Here is a 24405-nt window from a genome sequence, read left to right as displayed (position 1 = left end):
TTGTTATTGTTTGCTGGGGGTGGTGATCCCGAGCTTCATCAGTTTTTCTTCCATGAAACAGGTATTTTGTGGGGCCGACCACAGTTCGCTAGATTTTCAAATGTGCCCTTGAGCTCCGAAAAGCTGGAGACCCCTGCTTGAGATGCTTTGCCAATTCATGGTTGTTCCAGAAGACTTTTCATTGCTATAGTCTTCCTAGACCTTCTTGCTTTAGTGTTATTACCTCAACTATTGATGTTGCTTTTTTGCTGGTATTTGATTTTTCTGTAATGTTATGTTGGATTTGTTTCTATGTGTTGTGTGACTTATGTGAGCTGCTTTTAATTCACTACTTTGTGAAAAAGTGGGATACAAGTTGTTAAATAATATAAATGGAATCACTTTTAAGTCTACTCAGTCTCGTATCAATTTATCTAGGAGACTTGGGTGACTAAGAGTATTTGGATTTAGTAATGAGATTAAAAAGCATTTATCACCTCTAGACTGCAACTTTAAATCCAATTCAGGCCAACAATACAGTATATTGAATGCTTACCTTCTTGTACACCCAGTTAATGGTCAGTGTAAATTAAATTAAAGTGTCAATCCCAGTTTTCCACGGGGGCTATATGTCTCCTAAGAGTCAAGGCTAATAGCAGTGGAAAGGAAAGAGAAATACTAGGTGCTGACCTCTTGCTATTAAAACAAGCAAATGGTCCCTTTGGGGCAAAGCTGAAATGGAGTAGTGAGGAATGTGAGTTTATATATTGGCATACATGTGTTCAGAATTTATTTACTTATGTATTTAATATATTGGTCACTTTTTCTTGCCAAATGCAACCCAAAACAATTTACAACCAAGCAGTATCATACATAGGCTATAATGAATATGTGTGGTATGGGTCAGGTCACATTTTCTTGAATTTGTATTTCTGCAGGCAGGGGACAAGCATTACCATCCAAGCTGTGCACGATGCAGCAGATGCAATCAGATGTTCACAGAAGGAGAAGAAATGTACCTGCAAGGTAAGGACAAAACTATTTTTTAAGTTTGGGAGCTGCTTTGAGCATATGAAAAAGCAGAATCAAATTGATGTAAATAAATAAAATAAACCAAAGTGACTGACAAAGATCCACTTCTTTAGTAATTCGTATGTAACATTTCAGACCTCTATTTATGAACTATGTCTGCTGGAGAATCCCTCTGCCAGAAATATTTGGTGACCCCTCTCCCAGTTTTCATATTCTCCAAATCTTGACTACAGCTCTTGGGTAAGGAGGAGAGAGCTTAACCCTGATAACAGGTTCAGATAACATGCTAGACCAAACACTGGATGACATAAAGGGAACTGAGAAAGGAGCAAAGCAGTTGCAATCTCATCTCCAAGTGCTTGCACTTTCACCCTAATTCACCATTTGGTTTAGCATTATGTACAAATGTGGCTGTTTTCAATTGGGTCATCTCTTATCTGAATGCTTGTTGACACTCGGAAAATGTTTGCAAATGAAAAAAAAATGTTAGATGAGTATGTTTCAAGTTACTTAACAAGAAAAGCTGGTGAATAAAAATTAAGTTTATAATGAACAAACTTAGTGCTTATTAGTTATCCCTGCTTAATGTATTAGTTAAGTAGGCTTCCTTCTCATGGAATAATTTGGTAAAATACTGTGTCTTTCCCTGCCTTTCATTTTCACAAGTAAAGGGGCTAAACACTTATTTAAAACAAAGAAATATATATATATATATATATATATATATATATATATATATACACACACACATATAAAATAAAAACATCCAGTAGCACCTTAAAGGTAAAGGGACCCCTGACCATGAGGTCCAGTCGTGACCGACTTTGAGGTTGTGGTGCTCATCTCGTTTTATTGGCTGATGGAGCCGGCGTACAGCTTCCGGGTCATGTGGCCAGCATGACTAAGCTGCTTCTGGCAAACCAGAGCAGCGCACAGAAATGCCGTTTACCTTCCCACCGGAGTGGTACCTATTTATCTACTTGCACTTTGATGTGCTTTCAAACTGCTAGGTTAGCAGGAGCAGGGACTGAACAATGGGAGCTCACCCCGTTGCGGGTATTCGAACTACCAACCTTCTGATCAGCAAGCCCAAAAGGCTCAGTGGTTTAGACCACAGCGCCACCCACGTCCCTTCAAATTCTTTGGCATCTGAAGAAGTGTGCATGCACATGAAAGTTTATACCCAGAACAAACTTAGTTGGTCTCTAAGGTGCTAGTGGACTTTTTTATTTTTTATTTATATTTCGACTGTGTCAGACCAACACGGCTACTTACCTGAAAGAAAAAGAAAGAAAGCTGAAAGTTCAAGGGAAGAATGAGAGGGTGGGATCCACCTAATAAGCTCCAGCAGACCAAGTCTTGCACAAGGACTTCCACTTGCACAATAGGGATTCCCTCTTGTCCTCCCACTACACCCCCCTCTGGGTGAGGTCAGGAGAAGACTCAGAACAGGGTGTGTGAGGAAAGGAGATGGAGGGTGGTTCCCACTGGACAGCTGAAATGCTTGTGCAGATGAAATGATTGGAAGAGTTTGGCACTGAATCCCACCCAGAAACTACCTAAGGAAACTAGAAAAATCCTTCCAGTAGCACCTTAAAGACCAACTAAGTTAGTTCTTGGTATGAGCTTTCGTGTGCATGCACACTTCTTCAGATACACTGAAAGAAGATACAGTGTATCTGAAGAAGTGTGCATGCACACGAAAGCTCATACCAAAAACTAACTTAGTTGGTCTTTAAGGTGCTACTGGAAGGGTTTTTTTATTTTGACTATGGCAGACCAACACGGCTACCTACCTGTAACTGTAAGGAAACTAGACTTATCCTCAGGCCTCCCTGTGACTGTGCCTTTCTTCAATAGTCTGTCTGCACTAGAGGCAGTAAATGTGGTTCCTGGGCTAATACGTGGCTTATTGTAGATTTTCTTGAAGAAGAAGATGTAGTCCAGAGCTACATGACTGGGGAGTATGCTGGCAGGATAAAGCCCACATTGTGTTTCTTACCTTGGCTGCAAGTTTTGACTAGCTTTGCCTCTGAGCCAATATTCTCATGACACTGGAACCTTTTGGACATGAAAGGGGTGACTTTTCTTCCCCCTGGTCCCAAATATGTGTCCTCGTCCTGAAAATGTTTATAATGGAGTGTGCTGATAATAAATGCCATGTGATTATCATCCTTTATTACAGTGCCAAAGGTGGATCTTGTTGAATAAAGGTTCCCCATACTGTTTACTCTGACATTTACTTTGTAAACCTCCTGCTTTTGTTGGGAGAGGATTTCCTCTGCTTTATTGCTAGTACTGTAGCTAATAAAAAGCACAACTTTTGGGAATTTTCCCTTTTCTTTTTAGTGTCAGGCATGTTATTTTACTGCCACGGTCAAATGGGGTTTAAACTTAAGCTTCAGCTTGTTTGGGATTCTAGTTAATTTTGACATTGGCTTTTGTGAAGACAGGCATGGATTTTTTTTTTTTTCCAAAAGAATTTTTAATGGTAAATGTAAGCACTCTTTACTGAGGGCTCCTCAGATGGTTTGTTTATTGGGCATTCACCAATCGGAAGCCTCAACTTGGTTTTCGAACCGTTTCGGGAGTCGAACGGACTCCTGGAACGTATTAAATTTGAGAACCAAGGTACCACTGTAGTGCTGTAGTGCCAGGGGCACTGTGAAATTGATTTTAATTCTTAGTGGAGATGGGAGAAAGTGACTTGGACAACCTGAGTGATAGGTTGTCCACAGCAGAAGCAGCTCTTGAGAATTCAGGGTATTAATATGACTTCAGTACTGTTTGCTGTTTGCATGCTTCCATGCTCCTTTAGGTACCCCATCAACAGTACATTTGTCAATAAAGAGACTATTACAGTACAACCATTAATACTTCATTACGTTGTTTTTCCTCCAAAAGGAAATTGACCCAGCAAACTGCCTTAAATCCTGCCTTGGAAGGGTGAAACAAAATACTTTCACGTCACTTTGTTTCCTCTGACCCGAATGCAACATGACTTGACTTGTTTTCTCTCCACCCTCCAGGTTCTACAGTTTGGCACCCTGACTGTAAGCAGTCCACAAAGGGTGAAGAAAAGCTAAGGGTAAGTTTTGTTGCTGTTGAAAAGGGTGTTTTAGCACACTTGGCAGCCTGCATTTGCAGGAGCAGATTCCACCCACCTTACCTAGAAGAAGTATAGGGTATTGTGGAATTAGCTTTCTGATTACTTAAGGCAGACCATCATGCGAGTGACCCACAGACCCTGTTTCCTGCACAGCAAGCAGATAGCCTGGCCTGCATCCAAACATTTTCTACTTCTGAGTGTCCTTTGCAATGGCACTCAGTCCTGCAAACACTTCCTAACAGGTTCTGGGCAGCATCTTAACAGCATTATCGTATGTTGTCAAAACAACATTACTTTCCTGTGAGCCAAATGTTTGGTTTACAAAGAGAATCTTACCACCTCAAATAATTGATTTGGCTGTTCTTACATTCTTGAGAGAGGGACAAGGAGGGATGTGGTCAGCAGCAGGCACAAGAAAATAGGAAAAGAGACACAGCCTCAAATTGGTAATGGAAAATAATGTGACATTTAATAAAAGACTTGTTGCATTATTGGAAAAGTTGTATTCTTGAGACCCTGAAGGTCTTCACTGCAATACTTTTGACATTCTATTAAATTTCATTTTTTCATACTATTATATTTTTTCTACACGCTTGAATTCCTGCCATTTATATGAAGTTGTCAGGGTGATTCATGTCACCATTACTGAAATTGTTTGGGTCGTTTAGTTGGATGCTGTATTTATTTATAGTCTAAATAGTAATTTGACAGTCCTGCTTGTTTACATTGTCTTATCTGTTGGCCTCACTTTCTCCTCCTCCTCTCTGTATATATTATGTGTGCTTATATACCTCCTGACATAGCTGACCACTTCATATATCTAGCAGAATGGGCACCGGCCCATAACATTATTGCTTAGCCTTTAAGATACCATAAGGCTTGGGTGTTTTTCGCTGCAGTAGACTAATGCAGCTTCCCCATGTTTAGAATGAATGCTGTTGCTTGCAGTACTCTATGGACATTGAATATACACTGCCAAATAAAAAAACCTGATTTTGTAGGGCATGGGGGAGAATATTTTATTACGTTATAAAAAATAAATAGTGCCAGTAATTTCAAGGTTGTGACAGAAGCCACTAAGCATATTTCTGTATCATTGAGATCAGGGTAACTGGAGGCAGGGATGTGGCAGATTCTCTGCTGCATGTCCAGTCCTGCTAGCTAGAGGTGGCCCCCAGCTTTCCCACCTGCTCTGTTGCACCCTCTACAGGCTGCCCAGTTCCTCAGGTAATAGATCCAGCAGTTCCATAGCCAGCCCTGCTCTATTCCTGAAGGGCCTTGTTTCAGGTCCTATGCTAACTACCACCAGTGGGACAACTGCTGCTGGTGGCACGTGGTCTACTGTGCATAGTGAGGGGCCTCCAGCAGCAGAACCCCTTCACCAGCAGAAACAAGTGGAGCAGCCTTTCTCAACCTGTGGGTCCCCAGATGTTGTTGAACTACAACTCCCATCACCCCTAGCTTGTAAGGCCAAAGCTCAGGGATGATGGGAGTTGTAGTCCAACAATATCTGGGGACCCACAGGTTGAGAACCCACTGCGTGGAGGATATTTTCACCAAATCCTAACCCCCATAATAGAATTGAATAGCTTGTGTCCTCTTCACTGGCTGAAATATTTGCCTGGATAACTACAGACAGACCAAGAGACTTTAATTGTGTTGCATCACCCACAACAACACCACTGCCGTTATGAGAATTCTCTCACTAATTCAGAATGACCTTTCAAAATCCATTGGCTTTATTCCCAGTTCCCAAGGAAACTGAAGATGTTCCCGCCAAGTATCTCATTTCTTTTTCTCTCTTATACGAGCAAGTGCTCTTTCCTTTGCTGAAGATGATTCAGCATGCCAAAGCATTCACACACCGAGTGTGGAAGGTGGTAGTTATAGAAGGCACTTAATACTACACAGAGTGAAAACTGTATTTGCTCCCCCCCCTCCTGAAAGCCAAAATACACATTGTCAAAACTTGTTGTTGAAGCAGCTTCATTAGGGCTGCCTCTTGTCTGCATTTGTACTTGGATTGCACCCTCCTTAACTGTCAGAGTTCTTACTGGTTTAGGTTTTAGGTGGAGTCCATAAAAACAATGATTGCTTAAGATCCATTTCCCTTTTGATTTCTTTCATAGAAGGTTACTGATGCCAAAATAAGCAGGAAAGAAAGCAACGCTTTAAGTGTAGAGATGTTTCTTTCTTTTATGGTTGCCTGCCAGATGGAGATTTTCTGTTGATAGGATGTGTTGCTGCTTTAGCAGCATGTGTTACCAAGTTGGTTTTAATGAAATGTTTTTTTTCCACTGGGAAAAAAACTGTTTTACATTTCTGTGTATCTAGTTGCCTCTCCAATTGCCCTGTTTATTGCACATTCATGGTAATCTGTGCCCCCGGTGCTATGAGGGTATTTGTGCACCATGCCTCTTTCAGTCCCGCTGCTTCATTCTCATTCACTGTATATAATAATAATAATAATAATAATAATAATAATAATAATAATAATAATAATAATAATATTTATTTATATCCCGCCCTCCCCAGCCGAAGCCGGGCTCAGGGCGGCTAACAACAATAAAGCAGTACAAAAGTACAGCATAAACAACATTCTAAAATCATTCATTATAAAATTAATTAATTCAAGCCACTGGCAACCATTCGGCCAGAGCTCCGCGAAGATTGCCGAAGCCCTGGCCAAAGGCCTGGTGGAACAGCTCTGTCTTGCAGGCCCTGCGGAAAGATGTCAAGTCCCGCAGGGCCCTGGTATCTTGTGACAGAGTGTTCCACCAGATCGGAGCCACAGCCGAAAAAGTCCTGCCTCTAGTTGAGGCCAGCCTAACTTCTCTGTGACCTGGGACCTTCAAGATGTTTTTATTTGAAGACCGTAAGTTTCTCTGTGGGGCATACCAGGAGAGGTGGTCCCGTAGGTACGAGGGTCCTAGGCCGCATAGGGCTTTAAAGGTTAAAACCAGCACCTTAAACCTGATCCTGTACTCCACCGGGAGCCAGTGCAGCTGGTATAGCACCGGGTGAATGTGATCTCGCAGCGAAGACCTCATAAGGAGTTCCGCTGGAGTTTCTGGGTCAGTCTCAAGGGCAGCCCCACGTAGAGCGAGTTACAATAATCCAGTCTGGAGGTGACCGTCGTGTGGATCACAGTAGCTAGGTCAGGGCGAGAGAGGTAAGGAGCCAACTGCTTAGCTTGGCGGAGATGGAAAAATGCCGCCTTTGTTATAGCTGCAATCTGCGCCTCCATGGAAAGGGAGGTGTCGAAGATTACACCTGTAATCTATATCCTGTAACTTCTTGCTGAACTCCCATAACTTTACATATTACAATTGTTCTGGGTTGTTTTTGTCCCACCTTTGGTGGGATTAAGCCCCTCCAGACAACAATAATGGGCACATCCAGACCACATATTTAAAGCACTTTCAACAAACAATTCTCCTTCTCAGGGATCTTTGGGAATTGTAGTTTCGTGAGGGCGAAAGGAGGGGTTTTCTAATCATTCTTAGCACCCTTAGTAGACTGCAGTTCCCAGGATTCTTTGAAGGAAATGCTGGTATTAATAGTGGTATAGAAGTGCTTTAAATGTGTAGTGTGGGTAAGCCCAGTGTGGTAGCCTTGGGGAAGCGTCATAGAACAACTAATAAAGCAGAATAATTCCACCATGAGTGCATTAGTATTATGTTACGACCTGCAATAAAACGCCAGTCTGGAGCAGCCCTGAGAGAAACCATTGCCATTTTCATTCATTCTTCCCTTTTCTTTGTTTTATGGCAGCATTCCTCATCTGATTTCTTTTATCCAAAGAGTTTGGTTCTTCGCAGGCCACGCTCATCAGAGGTTTGCAGTTGTGAATTTATACACTTCTTATCTGACAGTTCTGTGGGAGGATATCTGATTTCTGCACTCATGTTTGCAGCTTCTGCTGTTGATACCACATCCTCCATCATCACCTCACTTGAGCACTTACTTTTTCTTTTGAAAATGTATGCTTGATTTTGAATTCGCAAATGCACACTTGATTTTGAATTTCTGCACTCAATACTGTGTGTTTCCTAAAAACCAGCACACAAGAATTAGAGCTTTGTTTCTAATGTACATGTATGGCAAAAGTTACAAAAAACTATCATTTTGGATAATGGAAATGCTACATTGCATGATTCCTATGCTGATTATTCAGGGTTTTTTATTCATGTATTTCCTGAGGAAACAATTGTCATAACATTTCTCATCAGTGGAATTCAGTTCAATAAAAGGTATTGCATTCCCTTGCTTGAACGTTTTCTGTTCGACGACAAGACTTATAGACAAGTAATGTTCATGAGTCTTGACCTCCGTGGAGAACATCCAAGGGAGAAAAGGCTGTGCCTTCTCTCTACTCTATGGATTGGTGAGAATTCAGTGATCTCCTGGAATAAAAATGGCTTCTATCACATGCAGCTTTCAAGAGAGAGAAATCATCCAAACCAAGACATCTTTGAGCAAAAGGGACACTTTTTGACTCTTGCTTTGTACTCAGACTCCAGATGGCAACCCATACCAACTCCACAACACAGTACTTAACATATTCTCTCCTCTTCTCCTTTACCTTTCACTTTGAAGGAGGACATGTTAAAACAAGCACTACCACCTTTGTTTCCTGTTCTCCTCAAACTTCCTGGGCTAGGATTGAAGCAGGCATTCATATGCATGAAATATCCCAAGTCCCCACTTGCATTTATGAGATGTAATGATATACCCAGACATTGTTGGTTTGCATCCTGGGAGCAGCATGGTCCTCTGTATATATCCCACAGTTGGTGCATATTTTCTCTCTCTAAGACCAGCTTAACGGGGGTTTCCCCCATTCTCATTAAATTAATTAACGTATATGTGTAAAGGAACCAATGGTGTGGTTTCACGGGTGTGGTTTTGTTTCACAGGTAGCTGGGGTGTTGTATTTGTGACTGTGTGCCCAATTTGTCTGGCTTATACCCATCACAGTTACTTAACTATTGCTGAAATGGTTGCTTATAATCAAGTCTCCTGTCTAAGGTTACATTCAGCAGTAGAAGCGCCAATCAGTCAGATTCTCAAAGATTGCCAGATGTTTCCTGGGAAATTTAGAAAGCCATTTTGCAAGCAATCACTTTATTAGGTTCAAACATTGGGTACACCCTGAAACATTTAAAGATTATAAATGGCAAAGTGGTGGCTTTAAAAATAAGTTTGCTGTGCTGTTACAAATTTAAAGCATGCTCTTTGGAAGAACGCTTCTTGAGCAGTTTTACAAGTACAGTTTGTTGGCTTCTCTGGCAAAGGTTCTGAACTTCTTGCGCCCTTTAACAGCGATGTGAAAAACTGAAATGTAGCAGATTAAGTTTTTCCTGTCGCTACATCTTTAATGATAGGAAAGCTTTGCCTGCTGAATTTAACATGCAGTGATTAAAGGTATGTGTGCAGCTAAAGTGGTTGTGGGGAAACCTGGTTTATGTTTTTGAACAATGGATCATAGAAAACTTTAAACAGCCTCACTGACTTTGCTGAACTTCACTTTACAAGTGAAGGGTAGTATCTCAGCTATCTCTGGTCATGTGTGTTCATCCATCTCCTTCAGTATTCTTTCCTTTCTCCTGCTTCAGGTGGATCGGGTGTTCTTTTTTATACGTACACGAGAATGAAAAGTGTCAGTAGGTTCAAAATTGCTGCACCTGGCAAGAAAAGCATAAGAGCCAGGGAAAGCAGGTGGAAATGATGGGAAAGCATGATACATATGCTAAAGCTTCATTTCATTTTGGAAGTCTATCTTCAGCAGCATAGCCTATCAGGAATTGGTGGTTAAGACATAGCAAATTCTGTATCCTGTTGCACGCATGGGGACAATCTGGCCAGCACCCCTTCCAGGAGCTACAGATTTAGCATCTCTTTGCAGTTAGATTAATAGGTAGAAGTCATCTGTTGTGAGATTTCAATCCCAATTTTTGTATTTTTATTAAACCCAACATAGTCAAGTATGATAGTTACCGTACTGGATATGCAATATTGTTAACATGCAGAACTTATACACCTCCTGCAGTTTCTTTTAAAATCCCTGAAGCCCAAGGCATATACGGATAGAATTGGCTGTTTCCACTGGTTCCGCAGGTCTTTGGGCCACTTCCTAACAAGCGTAACTTTTTAGAAGTACCTGACACTGAGTTAAATGGTGAACTGAGTGCCATACTATATGGGATGCCAGGTAATCTATTACTGGACTCTTGCCTCCTCCTCACCCCCTTTTTAAGGGAAATGTAGGTGTTGTGAGTGCAGGGTTCAAGACTGATTGCAGCATCACTGAAGAAGGAAGTGCTTAAACCTTTTTAATGGGTAATTTGTATGTTCAAAATGCTGTTCCCAGCATTTGAGAAAGCAGCATAGGCAAGGCAATTTAACTGCAAAAACATGCATTCCTAGCTCTGTCTTGAGTGTGCCAAAACCTGAATCTCCCTAAGAAATATGCTGGGAGGTTGCCTACTAGTTTGTTGGTGTCACATGTAGTTCAGCCATGAACTTCCAGTAAAGCAGCAGAGCTGATGTTGCACACAGTGACCTCATTCACACGTAATGATGACCTATCAACCTTAGGCTCATGTGCACTCCCCTCCACTGTGGCCAGAAGGAGGAGTTTGGAACTTTTTGCTTCCATTTTGATGAACCACAGCTTGACATGGTTGTCAGAACAAGGACAGACTGGTTAATCTTCACTATGATTTTCTGAACCAAGCCAACTTCAAACTATAGGTTTTTAATCCTGCTTGTTTCAACTGACTATAACTTCATAACAGTTAAGAGCTCAGAGGAAATGCTAAACTGTGGTTAATCTAAAATGGTCCTTGTAGCTGTATTGTAGAGGAAGAGGGGAGTGCATGAGCTTTCTGCAACTGATTCTCATAATAGTAAACCATGACATTTGAAAACAGGCAGTGACAACTTATCTGAGAGGTGCCCTAAAATTTTAATTAAAATGAATATGATCCGCACTGCATCTTAATTTGTTTCCACAGAGCTATTGTTTTGAACTGTTTCTAGCAATGTTAAATGACTGTAGAATAACTTTGCAAACCAAAACCAAATTGTTCCCTTCTTCTCCAGCTGTTTTCACCACCTTGTATAATGAACTCCATCAAAAAACTAAGGCAGGTACTGTAAGCAGCACTGGAACAGTGTCCTTATACCTTATAGTAGTGCATCCAGTTGGCTTGATGTTCAAGGGATTCTTCCAGTTATGGTGTACTTACCCCATACTTTTCCATAGAGCATGACTTGAACATCTGTAACGTAGAAATGGGCCACCATCACATCACTGTATCAGGATGATGTGGATGACTCAGGTGCTTTAAGAAGCTATCTGTCCATATTATGTGCAGTGCATGGCAAAACTAATGTTAAGGCAAAGCAGAGGCGCCTTTAATTAAGATGTAAACCCACCCAACTTAAATAACAAGGGAAATACATTTGGGGGGAGATTGTGGTTTTCATAGAGTATATGCTATAATCGACTTGCTGCAACCGTAGCAGCACATGACACAATATGCCCTTCATGCAAAAGGAACATGAATATCCTTTTGCTTTGGGCTCATAGATTGATGCAAGAAACAAACACAAAGCTATAACATATATTTAGATAGGAACAATCATCATGAGCAGTGTTCAAGCTGTACTTTGATGATTAAACTCCCTGGGCCATTGGCATCTTTCATATACCAGTCTGCCTAAAACAAATGCATAGTGCTCCCCGCCTGTGGTTTATTGAATTGACAACATTAACTTGGGGGCGGGGATTGAATATAAGTTCTGCAGTACTTATTACACCTGAAATTAAGGCAGAATTTCAGCTTAGGTCGAGGTGTTAATCCCTTGATTGGTGTTTTGACCTACAAACAGGTTACTTTCATTCTAAGAGGTTCCTTCTAAGTAATTTCCCTAATAAGTATTCATAGGGTTGCAGAGTTGAGAGACGTAGTTGAGAAGACAGCATGGCAGCAAATGTAGTCTTCATGTTCAAAGGCTGGGAAATAAGCCAAACAAAACAAATGATTGTTTTACAGCAATTGCAATGTATCCTCTTCAGGTGGAATAGCAGTCTTTGGGGGAAAGTGCAAAATCCTGATGAATTTCAGAGTATCTGGTAATTTGGAAACACTTGGAAAAACATTGTTTAAAAACTCCTTCAGTAATAACGAGCCACAGGGTTGAAGGAGAGGGTCTGAATAAGTATAATTGTTAAAACTAAGGAAATGGTCCTAAAATACAAGTTGTCTCTTCAAACGAAGAGTTGTAAATCTATGCAGAGAGGTGGCAATTGTAGGATTAATGTAGAAAGCTGATAATTATAGAGAAGGGGGTTAAATGCAAAAGCCTGGCTGTTCAGAAATATGTCAGCTAAGTTTAAGGTTTTCACGTGGATACAAAATGATAACAGCCAATTGAGATCAAGTTGAGGGATGCTGAATGGCAGAGCTACAGACAGTCATTTTGCTAAAGGTCAAAATAACAGAAAGCTGGTGAGGGACCAAAGTTGAATTGTGATAAACAGAGGGGTGGACCAAGGAAGAAAACAGTGGCAAAGTAGAAAAAAAGAAAAACCAAGGCCATCGCTTTATTAGTATTTTTGAAATGTTTTGACCGTAATCATTCCACATGAAAGCTTAATAATAAAGTACAGACCAAATTTGGGTTTGTATAATGCACAAAACATGAGGCGCTAATGATGCTTCTCCACCCCCTTACAAGTACAAAATGGTGTTGCTGATATGTCTGCCTCTGAGCAGAAAGCCAGCACTGAGCTGTGGCCAGATTACTGAGTCTGAGGGTCATTCTGTTCTGCTTGGTGGTGGTATTTTCATAGAATTTTTAAAGAGTTGGGACCCTGAGGATCATCTAGTCCAACTGCCGGTGATGCAGGAATATACAACTGTCCCATACCTTGGCATTATCTACCCATCTATCATGCCACGACCTTGGCATTATCATGTACCCAACCTCAAGTTATGTTGTAAACCACTATGATACATTTTTATGATACAGTGGTATATAACTATTTTATAAATAAATGATAACAAATTTGCTAGCCCAACATTTAAATGCATCCCATTTTAAAAACAACAACTCAGCACTCCTATTTTGCTTACCAATTGTAAAACAGGCCAGTATGTCGTAGTGGTTGGAGTGTTGGATTGGGGCCTGGGAGGCATGGGTTGAAATCCACACTCAGCCGTGAAACTCACTGGGTGACCTTGGGCCAGTCGCTGTTTCTCAGCCTAACTTAGCTCTTGTGAGGATAAAGTGGGAGAGCTATGTGCCCCACCTTGAAGAAAGGGAAGATAAAAATGTGATAAATAAAAAAGAAATAAAGAAATGCTTGTATAAAGCTGGGAATTGGACTTCCGACAGAAAGGCTGAGGGGTCTGTTACTGGAAATCTCTCCTAAAAGATAAGGAAATTCAACTAGCTTTGCTTTTTGTCTTCTCACTCTGGAAATATTTGTGTTCTGGAGGGCGCACTGCGCTCTTCCGTCCAGGATGCAATCTCTGTTCTTTGGCTAGTGAGAGACAAGGACAAGTTCACCAAGAGTTTAATTAAAAGGCAGAAGGAGGCAAAGCACCACTGCATTCCCTTTTAATGATTTATTTTAGTCTTGAAAGGGCATGGAATTGTTTGCTGGGGGAGACAAAATGTCTTCATTGCTAAGACTACAGGGCTGATTCTTCTTAATCCTGATCAACCCCTGACTGTGCCATATTGTAGACGAGAATACGTATTCAGACGTACACCCCATTACATTTACAGTAATGTGGAGAGACAGTATTGACATTTGGATCCAGGTTCAGATGAAAGGCTGTGTTGCCAAGGTATAGCAGTTGGCTTGGCAGTGGAGACATTCTCTCCCCATACCAAGCACCGGCTTCATTTGCCCTCAGTGATGTCATTAACTGCTTGCCAAATCCAATTGACTAAATGGCATTGTGAAGTTATTGTATTTCCCAAGTGGCCCTTGATTGGCTTGGATTGCTAGAGAAGAAAAAACCCAGCCAGAAAAATAAAAGGTACTGGAAGAGCAGCAGTACTGGGGAAAGAGGATGCAAACTGAATTGCTGCAAACATAGGTGAAACAGGCATTATTTGTGTGTTGGGATGGCAACCCTGGAAAACCCTGCCCCCCATATCAAGGGTAAAGATTTTGTAGCAGTCTAATTGAAATATCTCATTACCCTGACATTGTCAAACTGACCCCCACCCAAAAAAACCCCAAAATATTTAAGGATGTTCTTAGTTTTGTATCTACAAAGCTCACAATTGCGTAGTTGGAGGGAAGTACTTAATTTCCTTTGAAGATAAATCCTCATTGCCATAGCAGTTTAGCTGGATGCTTTGCATTTCTTTATAATTCTATTCTTGCATGTTGATCTTTCATTTGGAGTAATTAACTTTTCATTTATTTGACATATTTTTGCAAAACTTAATGTATTGCTATGCTTTATTTTAATTTTGCTATGGTTGAATAGACACTCTCAGTGTTCGTTCTGTTTGTTTGGTTGATTGGTTGGTTGGTTGGTTGGTTGGTTTTGCATGCTTGTAGCATATACATTTTATGAAATAAATAAATAAAATAAATTTAGCTTGACTAAGAAAAGGATCCATATTGGCTGTTGCTCTTGAAAAGTGAAATAATAATCGCACTCACAATTATTTGTTGCTCAGTTAGACCACAATTATCCTTCCATTTTTATATTGCTTAAACTTGTTTTGCCATTAGAAGAGCTCAGGCTGCTGCCCTGTGTACATTTTATCCAGGAGGAAGCCTAGCTCCCAAAATACAACAAAACTTGCTTCTATGTAAACAGACTTAAGTTCAGGAAATTCATGAGTGGGCTTCAGTTTGAATCTGCAGCTTACTAGTTCATAGCATGTGATCTTAACCACAAATATACAATCTATGTGATGCAAATAACAAATGGCGTAGGAAAGAGGGATAAACAATGTCACTTGGAAGCTTTTACTGGGAGGGAGGATGGATGGACACTAGCAGGAGATGTGGTAGAGTTGCCTTCTATATAGCTTTTGGCCCTTTGAAGACTGTAGTATTGATTGACTGATGGATTGATTTTAATTTCTATACCAATTAGAACTATCTCTAAGTGGTGTACAAAAAACCAAAAGCAACAATAGAAACAAAATATTACAAAAATACACAAGTTACATATAAAAATGTTACAGTAATACAAAGTTACACACACACACACACACACACACACACACACATTCATTTTCCTTCTGACACACCCTTCTTCCCAGCCTCCAGGTGCTGAGCCAGAGTCCAAACAAGCTCTCAGCTCAGCCACAAAAGTCTGAAAGGGGTTTATTTAAAAACCATAACACCAAATTACCATTATCTTGTAACTTTCCCAAAGTTGTATCAATGTGGGCTATTTCTTTTACATGTTGCAGCTGTCCACGTTGCTACTATATCTGTAATGATTCCTCCTTAATATAAAGGTTAATTGATACACTGTTAGGGCACATATTCCATTAGCTACTCGAGTCCCAAGGTGTGTAAGATGTTGTAGTTAAAAAATTGGCACATTGGAATGAGCCTTGAAACACACTTCAGGTCACTGCAAGTGGGCAAGGACTAGCATTATGAGCCAGCTGAAATTTCTGAACCATCTTTAAAGGCAGCCTCATTGCAATAATCTAAACAAGGTTACCAGATCATAGCTAGACCACTGAAACCTTTGAAACCATCATATCCCTATAGTGGTGTTCATCTAAGACTGAGATGGGGAACCCATGGCTCTCCAGAATTTGCTGAATTCTTAACTCCCATCAGTCCTAGCCAGTATTACCGGTGGTTAGGGATGGTAGGAGTTGTAATCTAACAACATCTGAGGGGTCATAGTTTCCCCATCCCTGATGTCAGGAATGTTAGGTGGAACGTGTGGTATTGCAGGCAGGTTCTGCACCCTAACCACAAATGTTAGCTGACTGCCAACACTTTCAAACAACAGCATTCCCAACTATAGACAAGGATAGTATTCTGGTGGTTTCGTGTTTTATGCTGTTACCCTTGCTAGTTGTGTATGCCTAGAAAGCTCTTGCCTGTCAACAAAATGCAGACCCCCCCCCCCTTCACAAAAGAAACCCAGCCTGCTTCACAAGATCCAGATGAAAACATTACGGTTTTCATTGAAAAAATGTTGACATGGTCTTTTGAAAAACTACCTTTTCTGTGTTTCAAATAGGATATATAATGCAGCCACGCCTTTGCAGCTTATTTCTTTGTTGCTGTTGTTATTGTTACAGCCTACAAGAACATCTTTGGAAAGTATTTATTCCAGGCCTGGATCCAGTATACCTGGCTCACCAGGCCACTCAATCTATGTAAGTATAATTTTGTCTTACCTTTTTATTTATTAATGATACCTTATGGAGAAGTAGCAGCTGGGATTTGTCACCTGTGAGATGAGAACTCCAGCGTTTTCACTGGGCAGGCTCGAAACCTCAGCCAGAAATGCATGCCTTTCAAAGCCTTTGAAATGTTACTTTCCGGGTTATTGATCCAGTGGTAGGTATTGCCAACAATATGCTTTGAGTAAAAATTGAAACTGACAGATTCCATTCTATTCTTTATTGAGTGGCTGAGAAGAAACAAGGCTTGAAGACTTTCTTTACATGCATGGGATGTCACACCAAGCTTATGTGCTGAAATATATAGCAGGAGTAGTTTCCCCCTCATAGAGCAACAATTCCCACCACTGCTAACAAGCTATGTTCCCCACAATTCTTGGTGGACATTTTAAATATGTGTTGGATGTGCTTTAAACATACAGAATGGATAGCAACTGACCCATAGATCTGTGATTTTCGGAAACAGCCTGGCATATGCTATGGCAGCTAGTAAAGTTGACAGAGGACTTTCTGTTCATATCAACTGGGGCACATACCTAAATCAGGACTCTTTATGAACTGCTAGTTTCAAACTACAGAGCACACTTTGGCATGAAGCCAACGTATTCAAATGGGTGGATTCAGAGCCTTCAGCAAATTTGGAAAAGTCAGCTCCTCATTACATTGCATAGCCTCTAATCTGCAGTTCTAGGGAACCTTTATATATTATTCCGATGCACAAGGGAATAATTAAAATGTCTTGTCTTAAACACAGTAGCTTAAAAATGTTCAGACATGAATGCTTGGGCTTCAACAAAAGTGGCTTTTAAAAGTTGTAGTTGCACAGACTCATTTCAGTTATGGCTAGAAATTATTCCAAAACAAGTTTGAGGAAGACATAGTAGCATGCACATCTCTTTGCAACATACTTTTAGCCACTAGCTTTCGTAAGCCTGTGCTATGACAGAAAGAAGTCAAGTAATACAGACAAAAAGAATGAACATTATTTTTACTGACAGCTTCATGAATAGCAATATTCAGCAGTTACTCCCATTTATCCAGATATTTGATTCCCTCCCCACAAAATGTTTTGGATTATCCCAGCCATTTAATCTCTCCCCCTCTTCCACTTAAAATCAGACAAATTAACCTTAAGAATTTGGCACACTTCTCTCCATTCTATGGTGTTGTAACAATAGCCTCACAACCATATGAATGTTGTGTGTGCAGTAAGCCCACTGTGTTCATTGGGGCTTACTCCCAGAAAAAAAATGTAGAGGGTTGCAGCCTAAAGCTGTAATTTTATTCACACTTAGGACCTTTTGAGGCGGGGGCATTTTCAATAGCTGTCATTGATCCAATAATAGTGCATTAATCGTGAATTTATACTGTCCCTGTATCATTCTGCTTTATTAGTTGTTCTGTGATGCTTCCCCAGTGTTACTGAATTATTGCTGTGTGGAGCAGCACTTGTGAGCTATAGTGCAACAAAAACAGAGCAAGAAATAAACTGGAATATTTGTGGTATGAAAACTTGAGGGTTTCCAGAAGGAAGTTACAGGGCGTGTGCTGATTAGAAGTGAAGCAGGCACAAACATTGAAAGCTGATTCATGAAGGCACAATAAAAAGGACATCTGGAGGGGCCTTTACCTGGGAATAAGCCCAACTGAACATAGTGGGATGTACTTCCTAGAAAGCAGACATAGAACTGTGCTATTTGGCTGCAATCCTAAACATTGACTACGTGACTACTTGACTACTAAAGCATTGACTACTTCTATATTCCAACTTCATGGAATGAGTGTTGGTCTTTATGCAGCCAAAATGGCACCACCCATGTACAAAGGAGGCAAACTCTCATTTCCTTCCCCAGTGTTAAAACAGTGCGTGCCTGAATCACCCAGCCTACTGCCATAAAAACCTGTTGGAATCAGTGAGTGCACATCAGGCTTCCTGACAAAGTTTGCTTGAAGGCGAATGCAGGAGGAGGAGGAAGAAAGAGATTAATGAAAAGACATGAGAATGTAGGGGGCTGGATCTGAGACAGCTTCAGGTGGAAGGTGTTGAGCAATAACACAAAGCAGAAACTGGAACTGGGTGTGTGTGAGGTGAATAAACCAAAGGGGGTAGGAGAAGATGCAGCTAGGTGTAGGAAGCAGTAGATAGGAGAAGATGGAGGAGGGGTGATGAAGTTGGGTGGGGAAAGAGGCAGACAGAGCGAGGGAAGAGAGGTGGAGACAGAAATGGCACGACAACTGACAAAGGAGACTGGAGGGTGAAATAGGAGACACAGGAGGAAAGAGACGCGGAATGACTCCTGGGGAAGGGAAGTGAGAGGAAGAAATGTGGGGGTTGTGTGGGGGACTAAACTCACCCAACAACCCACACAGCATTTCTTTGGAGGACTCCGCTTGTTGTTGTACTCTTGTAATCAGGATGCATCCTAATGTGTCACAGTGTTTCATATATTCTTAATCGGGAATAATCATAATCATAATCATACTTTTATTTATATCCCGCCCTCCTTGGCCGAAGTCGGGCTCAGGGCGGCTAACATTAGATATATAACATTAGTGTAAAATCAAACAATAATTAAATTACCTCCTAAAAACAGGTCTTTTAAACAGAATATGGGTTAAGTGAGTTTACTAACAAATATTTATATTTTACATATAAATGGATATTTTAGTGTGCTGAAGTTATCAAGATGCACCATGTGGGAAGAAGGATCTGTAAATCCTGAAATGGGCCTGGTGTGCTTAAGAGATGCCCATTTCCATGAGGTTTTTATGGACAACTTGTGAGACGTCATCATTTTAACCATGTTTGCTGGGCAAAATGAGGACAGGCATAAAGTAAATCCTATGGTTACACACAGCTCACTGCCAAGGGAGATGCAGCAAAAGCCAATTCATAGTTTGTTGTAGACCCAATTTGTTTTCTTTCTTAGATTTGTTCTTTTATTAAGGAAGAACATTTATTAGCCAATGTGGAGTCATTTTTAGGTAAACTCTCAAAAACTGACTTGTACTGGTTTCTTCTGGGGGAAGGGGGATTGTTTTAGACTGCTTTATACTTCAATATTTTGCAAATAAATCATTTCATATATTTTAATTTTTTAATTAGGTTTCTTTTATGCTGTTACCCTTGGTTTCTTTGAATTCTTGGGGGTGAGTGGGATAGAAATGTGATTAAATGCAACAAATAAAAATCAACCACAACTTTTCTAACAGGATTTTGCCCCTCCTCTTCTCAACATCTCCTTGACATAGACATTGGCAGGGCTTGGTTCATGTATGGCATGTTTTGCTGATAGGAATGCTGTATCCAAAATAAGGGTGTTGCTGCCCAAAGGCTACCCACTGAGTTACTGGCAGAGCTGAATTTAGACTTCATAGCAGACTGGGACTGATGTATTGCCAAGTCTAGGCTTTAATGCAAAAAAATAAATAAATGTTCCACCCTTTTAAAAAAGATGCATAAGGCCAAAGGAAAGGAGAGTAGCTTCTGTGAAAAATAATAGACCGGCTATGAGGTTTTCTTTAAGCCTACTATATAAGCAAAGTCCCTAAATAATGAAATGTATATCTAAAAAAAATCTACAAGTTTGTGTGTTTAATTTATCTTCTGTCTTTGACCTTCAGGCAAAAGTAGACAATGAGATCCTTGATTATAAGGATTTAGCAGCCATTCCCAAAGTCAAGGCCATTTATGACATTGAGCGTCCAGACCTAATTACTTATGAGCCCTTCTACACTTCCGCCTACGAGGAGAGACAGGAGAGGCAGAGTCTTGGAGAGGTAATGAACTGGGGTTCACCCATTCTCTTATGTGCACTGTTTTTAAAAGCCAGCCTAGCTTCTGCCTGATGTATAAACTTGATGCTCCCCTTGCTGATCTGTGCAAACATTCCACATCTCTCTGGCCTTTTAAAAAAATGAAGGCGTTCTTTGTTTTGCAGCATGAGGGCTTCTGCAACCAGAAAGCATATGGCTCCTCTTTGTTGCTTACCTTTTTAATTAATACCTTTAGCTGCAAGGACCACATTTAGTTTACAGCCCCCTTTTCCTTGTAGAAGCATGGCAGTTACCAAATGCATGTATGAAGCAGGCACAGTGGTTCTATCTAATAGCATGTGATTTTGAAACAGAAGGCGTACACCAGGAGTTCAGGAGCTTTTGTGGGACCAAAGGGGTACTAATTCAGTAGGAGTGGCACCCTTTTTTTACTTAAGGATTGTATTCCAGGAGTGGATAAGTTAAGACCCAAAGAGTATGAGCTATGCTAAAACACACAGATCTCCCGGCCCTGGAAACAAAGGCATATATTTAATTTAGTAACCCCATTCAGGTTTGAGCTTCCAGGATAGCTTAGTTGGTTTACCATGAGACTCTTCATTTTAGAGTGATGGGTTCAAGTGCCACAATGGGCAAAAAATTCCTGCATTGCAGGCAGTTGGCCTAGATGACCCTTGTGGTCTCTTCCAACTCTACAATTGTACAATTCCAGATTTTTGCCTTTGTTTTTTAAATACAGAGTATTTGCATGATTATGCAAAGTAAAAAAGAGCTCAGTAATCTCAGTTGCCTATGGGATGCCGTAAGCAGGACATGAACAGCATTCCAGCAAGTGGTATTTAGAGTCATAGCACTTCTGGCAGTGGAGAAACAACATCATGGCTGTTTTATGCTAATACTAGAAAGTGGAATAATACAATCGAGAAGGTACTTGACTAAGAGGGGTTTTTTTCTTCCCGGTTCTACCATGAAAAGAGTTGGGTAGCCTTTGGCAAGTGACTTCTTCATCTACGTCTTGTATTCACATGTTTCTTTTAAGCATTTTGTTTTTTTCAGTGAAGCAGGACATGCCTCTAAATGTTAGCTTGTGCATTGTGTGCAGAATAAGTGAAAGTCCATGTTGACCTTTAGGGTTTGCAGTAAAGGTTAGAGCCAGGTAAAAATGTAGGATCAGTGCTCTTGATCCTCACTTCTATTTAACTTTGTTTGCTTTATCATCATAAACCAAAGAGTTGGTATGCTATTTATTGGAGGAGCCTTTTATGGATCCTGTAATTTTTGTACACTATCTTTTTTCTGTATATTTATATTACTTTTTTTTGTTTCCTGCTCTGAATTGAAATATTCAATAAAGAGCAGATAATAACAAAAAAAAAGTGTGTGTGTGTGTGAGAGAGAGAGAGAGAGAGAGAGAGAGTGAGAGAAAGGCAGAGATAAATATACAGATTATGATTATGATTATGATTATTATTATTATTATTATTATTATTATTATTATTATTATTATTCAGGTTGTTAAGCAAGTAGATTCTGATCATGAGATCCAATCTGTCTAAACTCAGTAGCCATCTGAAGCTAAGGAATCAGAGCTATGCTAGAATAGAGCAGTGTGTGTGTCATTGTCAGGCAGAGAACAGGTAGGAGAGGGAAGAAAGAACTCAGAAAGTTGTATAGCGTTAAGTGCTAAGGAACTGAGCTGTGAACCAGGAAGTCATGGTTAAAATTTGTCTCTTCCAAAAAAATCTCTAAGGCTGCAGTCCCATATGCATCTGCCTAAGAGTAAGACCCACTGAACACAAGGGGACTTATCTCTGATTAACAATCATAGGATTGTGCTGTATCTGGTCTTATGTAAGCCATTGTCTCTACTTTTCCTCAATGGAGAAAAACACAGTAATCAAAATAAGCACTAATTTGCCAGATACAGGAGAGAAAGAGAGAGAGAGAGAGAGAGAGAGAGAGAGAAAGAATATTGTTTCCAAATGGAAACTACAATGACTTCAGAAGTGCACAGCAACATCCATATATTAGAATTAGAATTAGATCCAGAATGTTCACAAGTGCAAGATTTGCATGTCCTGTTCTTAAGAAACATTATCCTCAATAGCTTCTGCGCAGTGGAAAAAATAAAGGTCTATGTAAATACCTTTGGAGAGGGCAACTTTTCTTATGCATTTCCCTAAAAAGCAGCCTGGTAAATATTTGCAAAGCAAAATCAATAATGAAACATGATATCAAACTGACGTTAGGTTTTATGTGTGAATAAAAAATATTTACCCAGAAAATCTCTCCTCATTTAAGACTATTTATTCATGTGACTTGACAAGACACTTTGGCTTTACTCCATTTTCCCCCGCCCCTGCATTAACTGCATTCTTTATTTCTGTGCTGTGATGAACAAGCCCCCCCCCCCAATAATAGCTTGCTGACTGAGAATGTATGATCAGAAGTTCAGGGTTCTAAACTGTAGGGAGAAAATGCTCAACACGTGAAGGGTTGAGAGGAGCATTGTGACATTGGGGGTGGAGCCAATTATACATTGCCCCTTCATACATATAACATGGGGAGGCAATTTAGGTGACAGTACTCAGAACATAGTGGGAATGTGCACGCACAGTGCTGTACCTCTTGAAATCTGAAAAGCCAATTCAGTGAAATTCACCCCCACCTCGCCTTCCGTTATTCACCATTGTTGCAGAATCCACTGCGGCACCCGCTTGGCTTGGGGCCCAGTGTGGGCGAACTGGTTGCACTCCCCTAAATCCTCCTCTGGTCAGTTATAGTTCTGCATGTAGCCTATGACAAAAGAGCAATATTTGGATTGCACTAGTCCAACTCCCAATAGTCTGCGATCTACTCACAGTATAAAAAAACTGGCAGTGATCTGCCCATTGTCGTAAAAAGACTGGCAGTGATCTACCCAAAGTTGGGGAGCTTTTTTTAGGGAGCCAGAGTTGTGGAGCTTGAGGTTTTTTTTTTAGTAAGCCAAAGTTGTGGAGCTGTTTTTAGGAAGCCAAAGTTGGGTTGTTGTTTTTTTGCTTTTTTGTAAGGAGATCGCTGAGGGGCCAGAGGTCAACTAGGATCTACCAAGAACACCCCACAATCTACCAGTAGATCATGATCTACCTGTTGGACATGCCTGCTGACTAGAGTATGGTCTGAAGCCAAGAAAGTCCAGTCAGTGTCTGGATTGGTGACTGGGAACCACACATACATTTCCTTGGATTCCATTATGGAAGCAAGATTCCCAAATGAACAAACAGCAGTCACTCTGGAAGCACCCTGCCTGTGTTCAACTTTCTCTGAAATGTGACAGCTGTCAGGATAGCTGCAACAGCAACAGATCAGTTACAAAACATGTTCTCTTCTAAGCTATGAAACTGCTTTGCCATCTTCTTCGTCTTTTTCCGTAATGTAAGGAATAGAGACCAGAGGCATTGTTGCTGCTAAGTTGACAGCTAGGCCAGCCAGGAATATTATTTGTGCACATAAGCATAACTAGTCAGAGCTTTTTTTCAAGGATTGGATGCACTCACTTCCCTCGTCCATTTCTTCCAAGCTACAGCTTGTGTCCTTTCTTTGTTTTGATTCTCTACCCAGTATTTAACTCCGTGATGAGAGATTCACTCCTCTCCACACACACACACCAGTTCTGGCACAAAGGTTAATTTGGATAACAACCCACAACTTAGCATTCAAATCCTTTAAAGCTCTATCTCTTGTAAAGTGTTTGATCACTGAATTTAATATTTCAGTCTTTGAACTACTACTGTCAGATCTTATTATGGAAAATGTTTTCACATAGTGCCACCTAGTGGAAACCAACCAGTTAATCTTCTTGTTCAGAAATGAACACGTAGGATCTGATTGGCCAATAAAGCAAAAAGTTATCGAAAAATAAATGATGCTGGTAGTGAAAGGTTGGTCTTTGATTGTAGCACATACACTTTTAGTATAGTTCATACATGTTATGGTTGTATTCCTATTTGCAAACTCCCCACAGCTTCTCTTACACCGTTGTATCTGATGAATGAGGAAAGACAGAGGCTTTGGCTGCCTACTGCTTGTATGATTGCTGTGATGCA

At 40.5% G+C, this 24405-nt stretch overlaps 1 protein-coding gene across 33 annotated transcripts in view; it reads left to right on the top strand.

Moving 5' to 3' along the window:
• The window catches only part of ABLIM1 (actin binding LIM protein 1), a 208286-nt gene that overhangs the window by 148729 nt on the left and 35152 nt on the right, over positions 1 to 24405 (top strand). For 23 of the 33 annotated variants that reach the window (XM_081192939.1, XM_081192950.1, XM_081192945.1 and 20 more), the window contains 5 exons: positions 918 to 1005; positions 4041 to 4099; positions 11228 to 11275; positions 16439 to 16516; positions 20168 to 20323. In XM_081192939.1, coding sequence (XP_081049065.1) covers positions 918 to 1005; positions 4041 to 4099; positions 11228 to 11275; positions 16439 to 16516; positions 20168 to 20323 — 429 coding nt within the window. The remainder of the gene's footprint in view (positions 1 to 917; positions 1006 to 4040; positions 4100 to 11227; positions 11276 to 16438; positions 16517 to 20167; positions 20324 to 24405) is intronic. The other 10 variants (XM_081192946.1, XM_081192938.1, XM_081192937.1 and 7 more) reach the window with 1 other exon arrangement.

This window comes from Podarcis bocagei, assembly GCF_964188305.1.
Source record: "Podarcis bocagei genome assembly, chromosome: 4".
NCBI lineage: Eukaryota > Metazoa > Chordata > Lepidosauria > Squamata > Lacertidae > Podarcis > Podarcis bocagei.
This window is presented reverse-complemented; position numbering and strand designations above follow the sequence as displayed.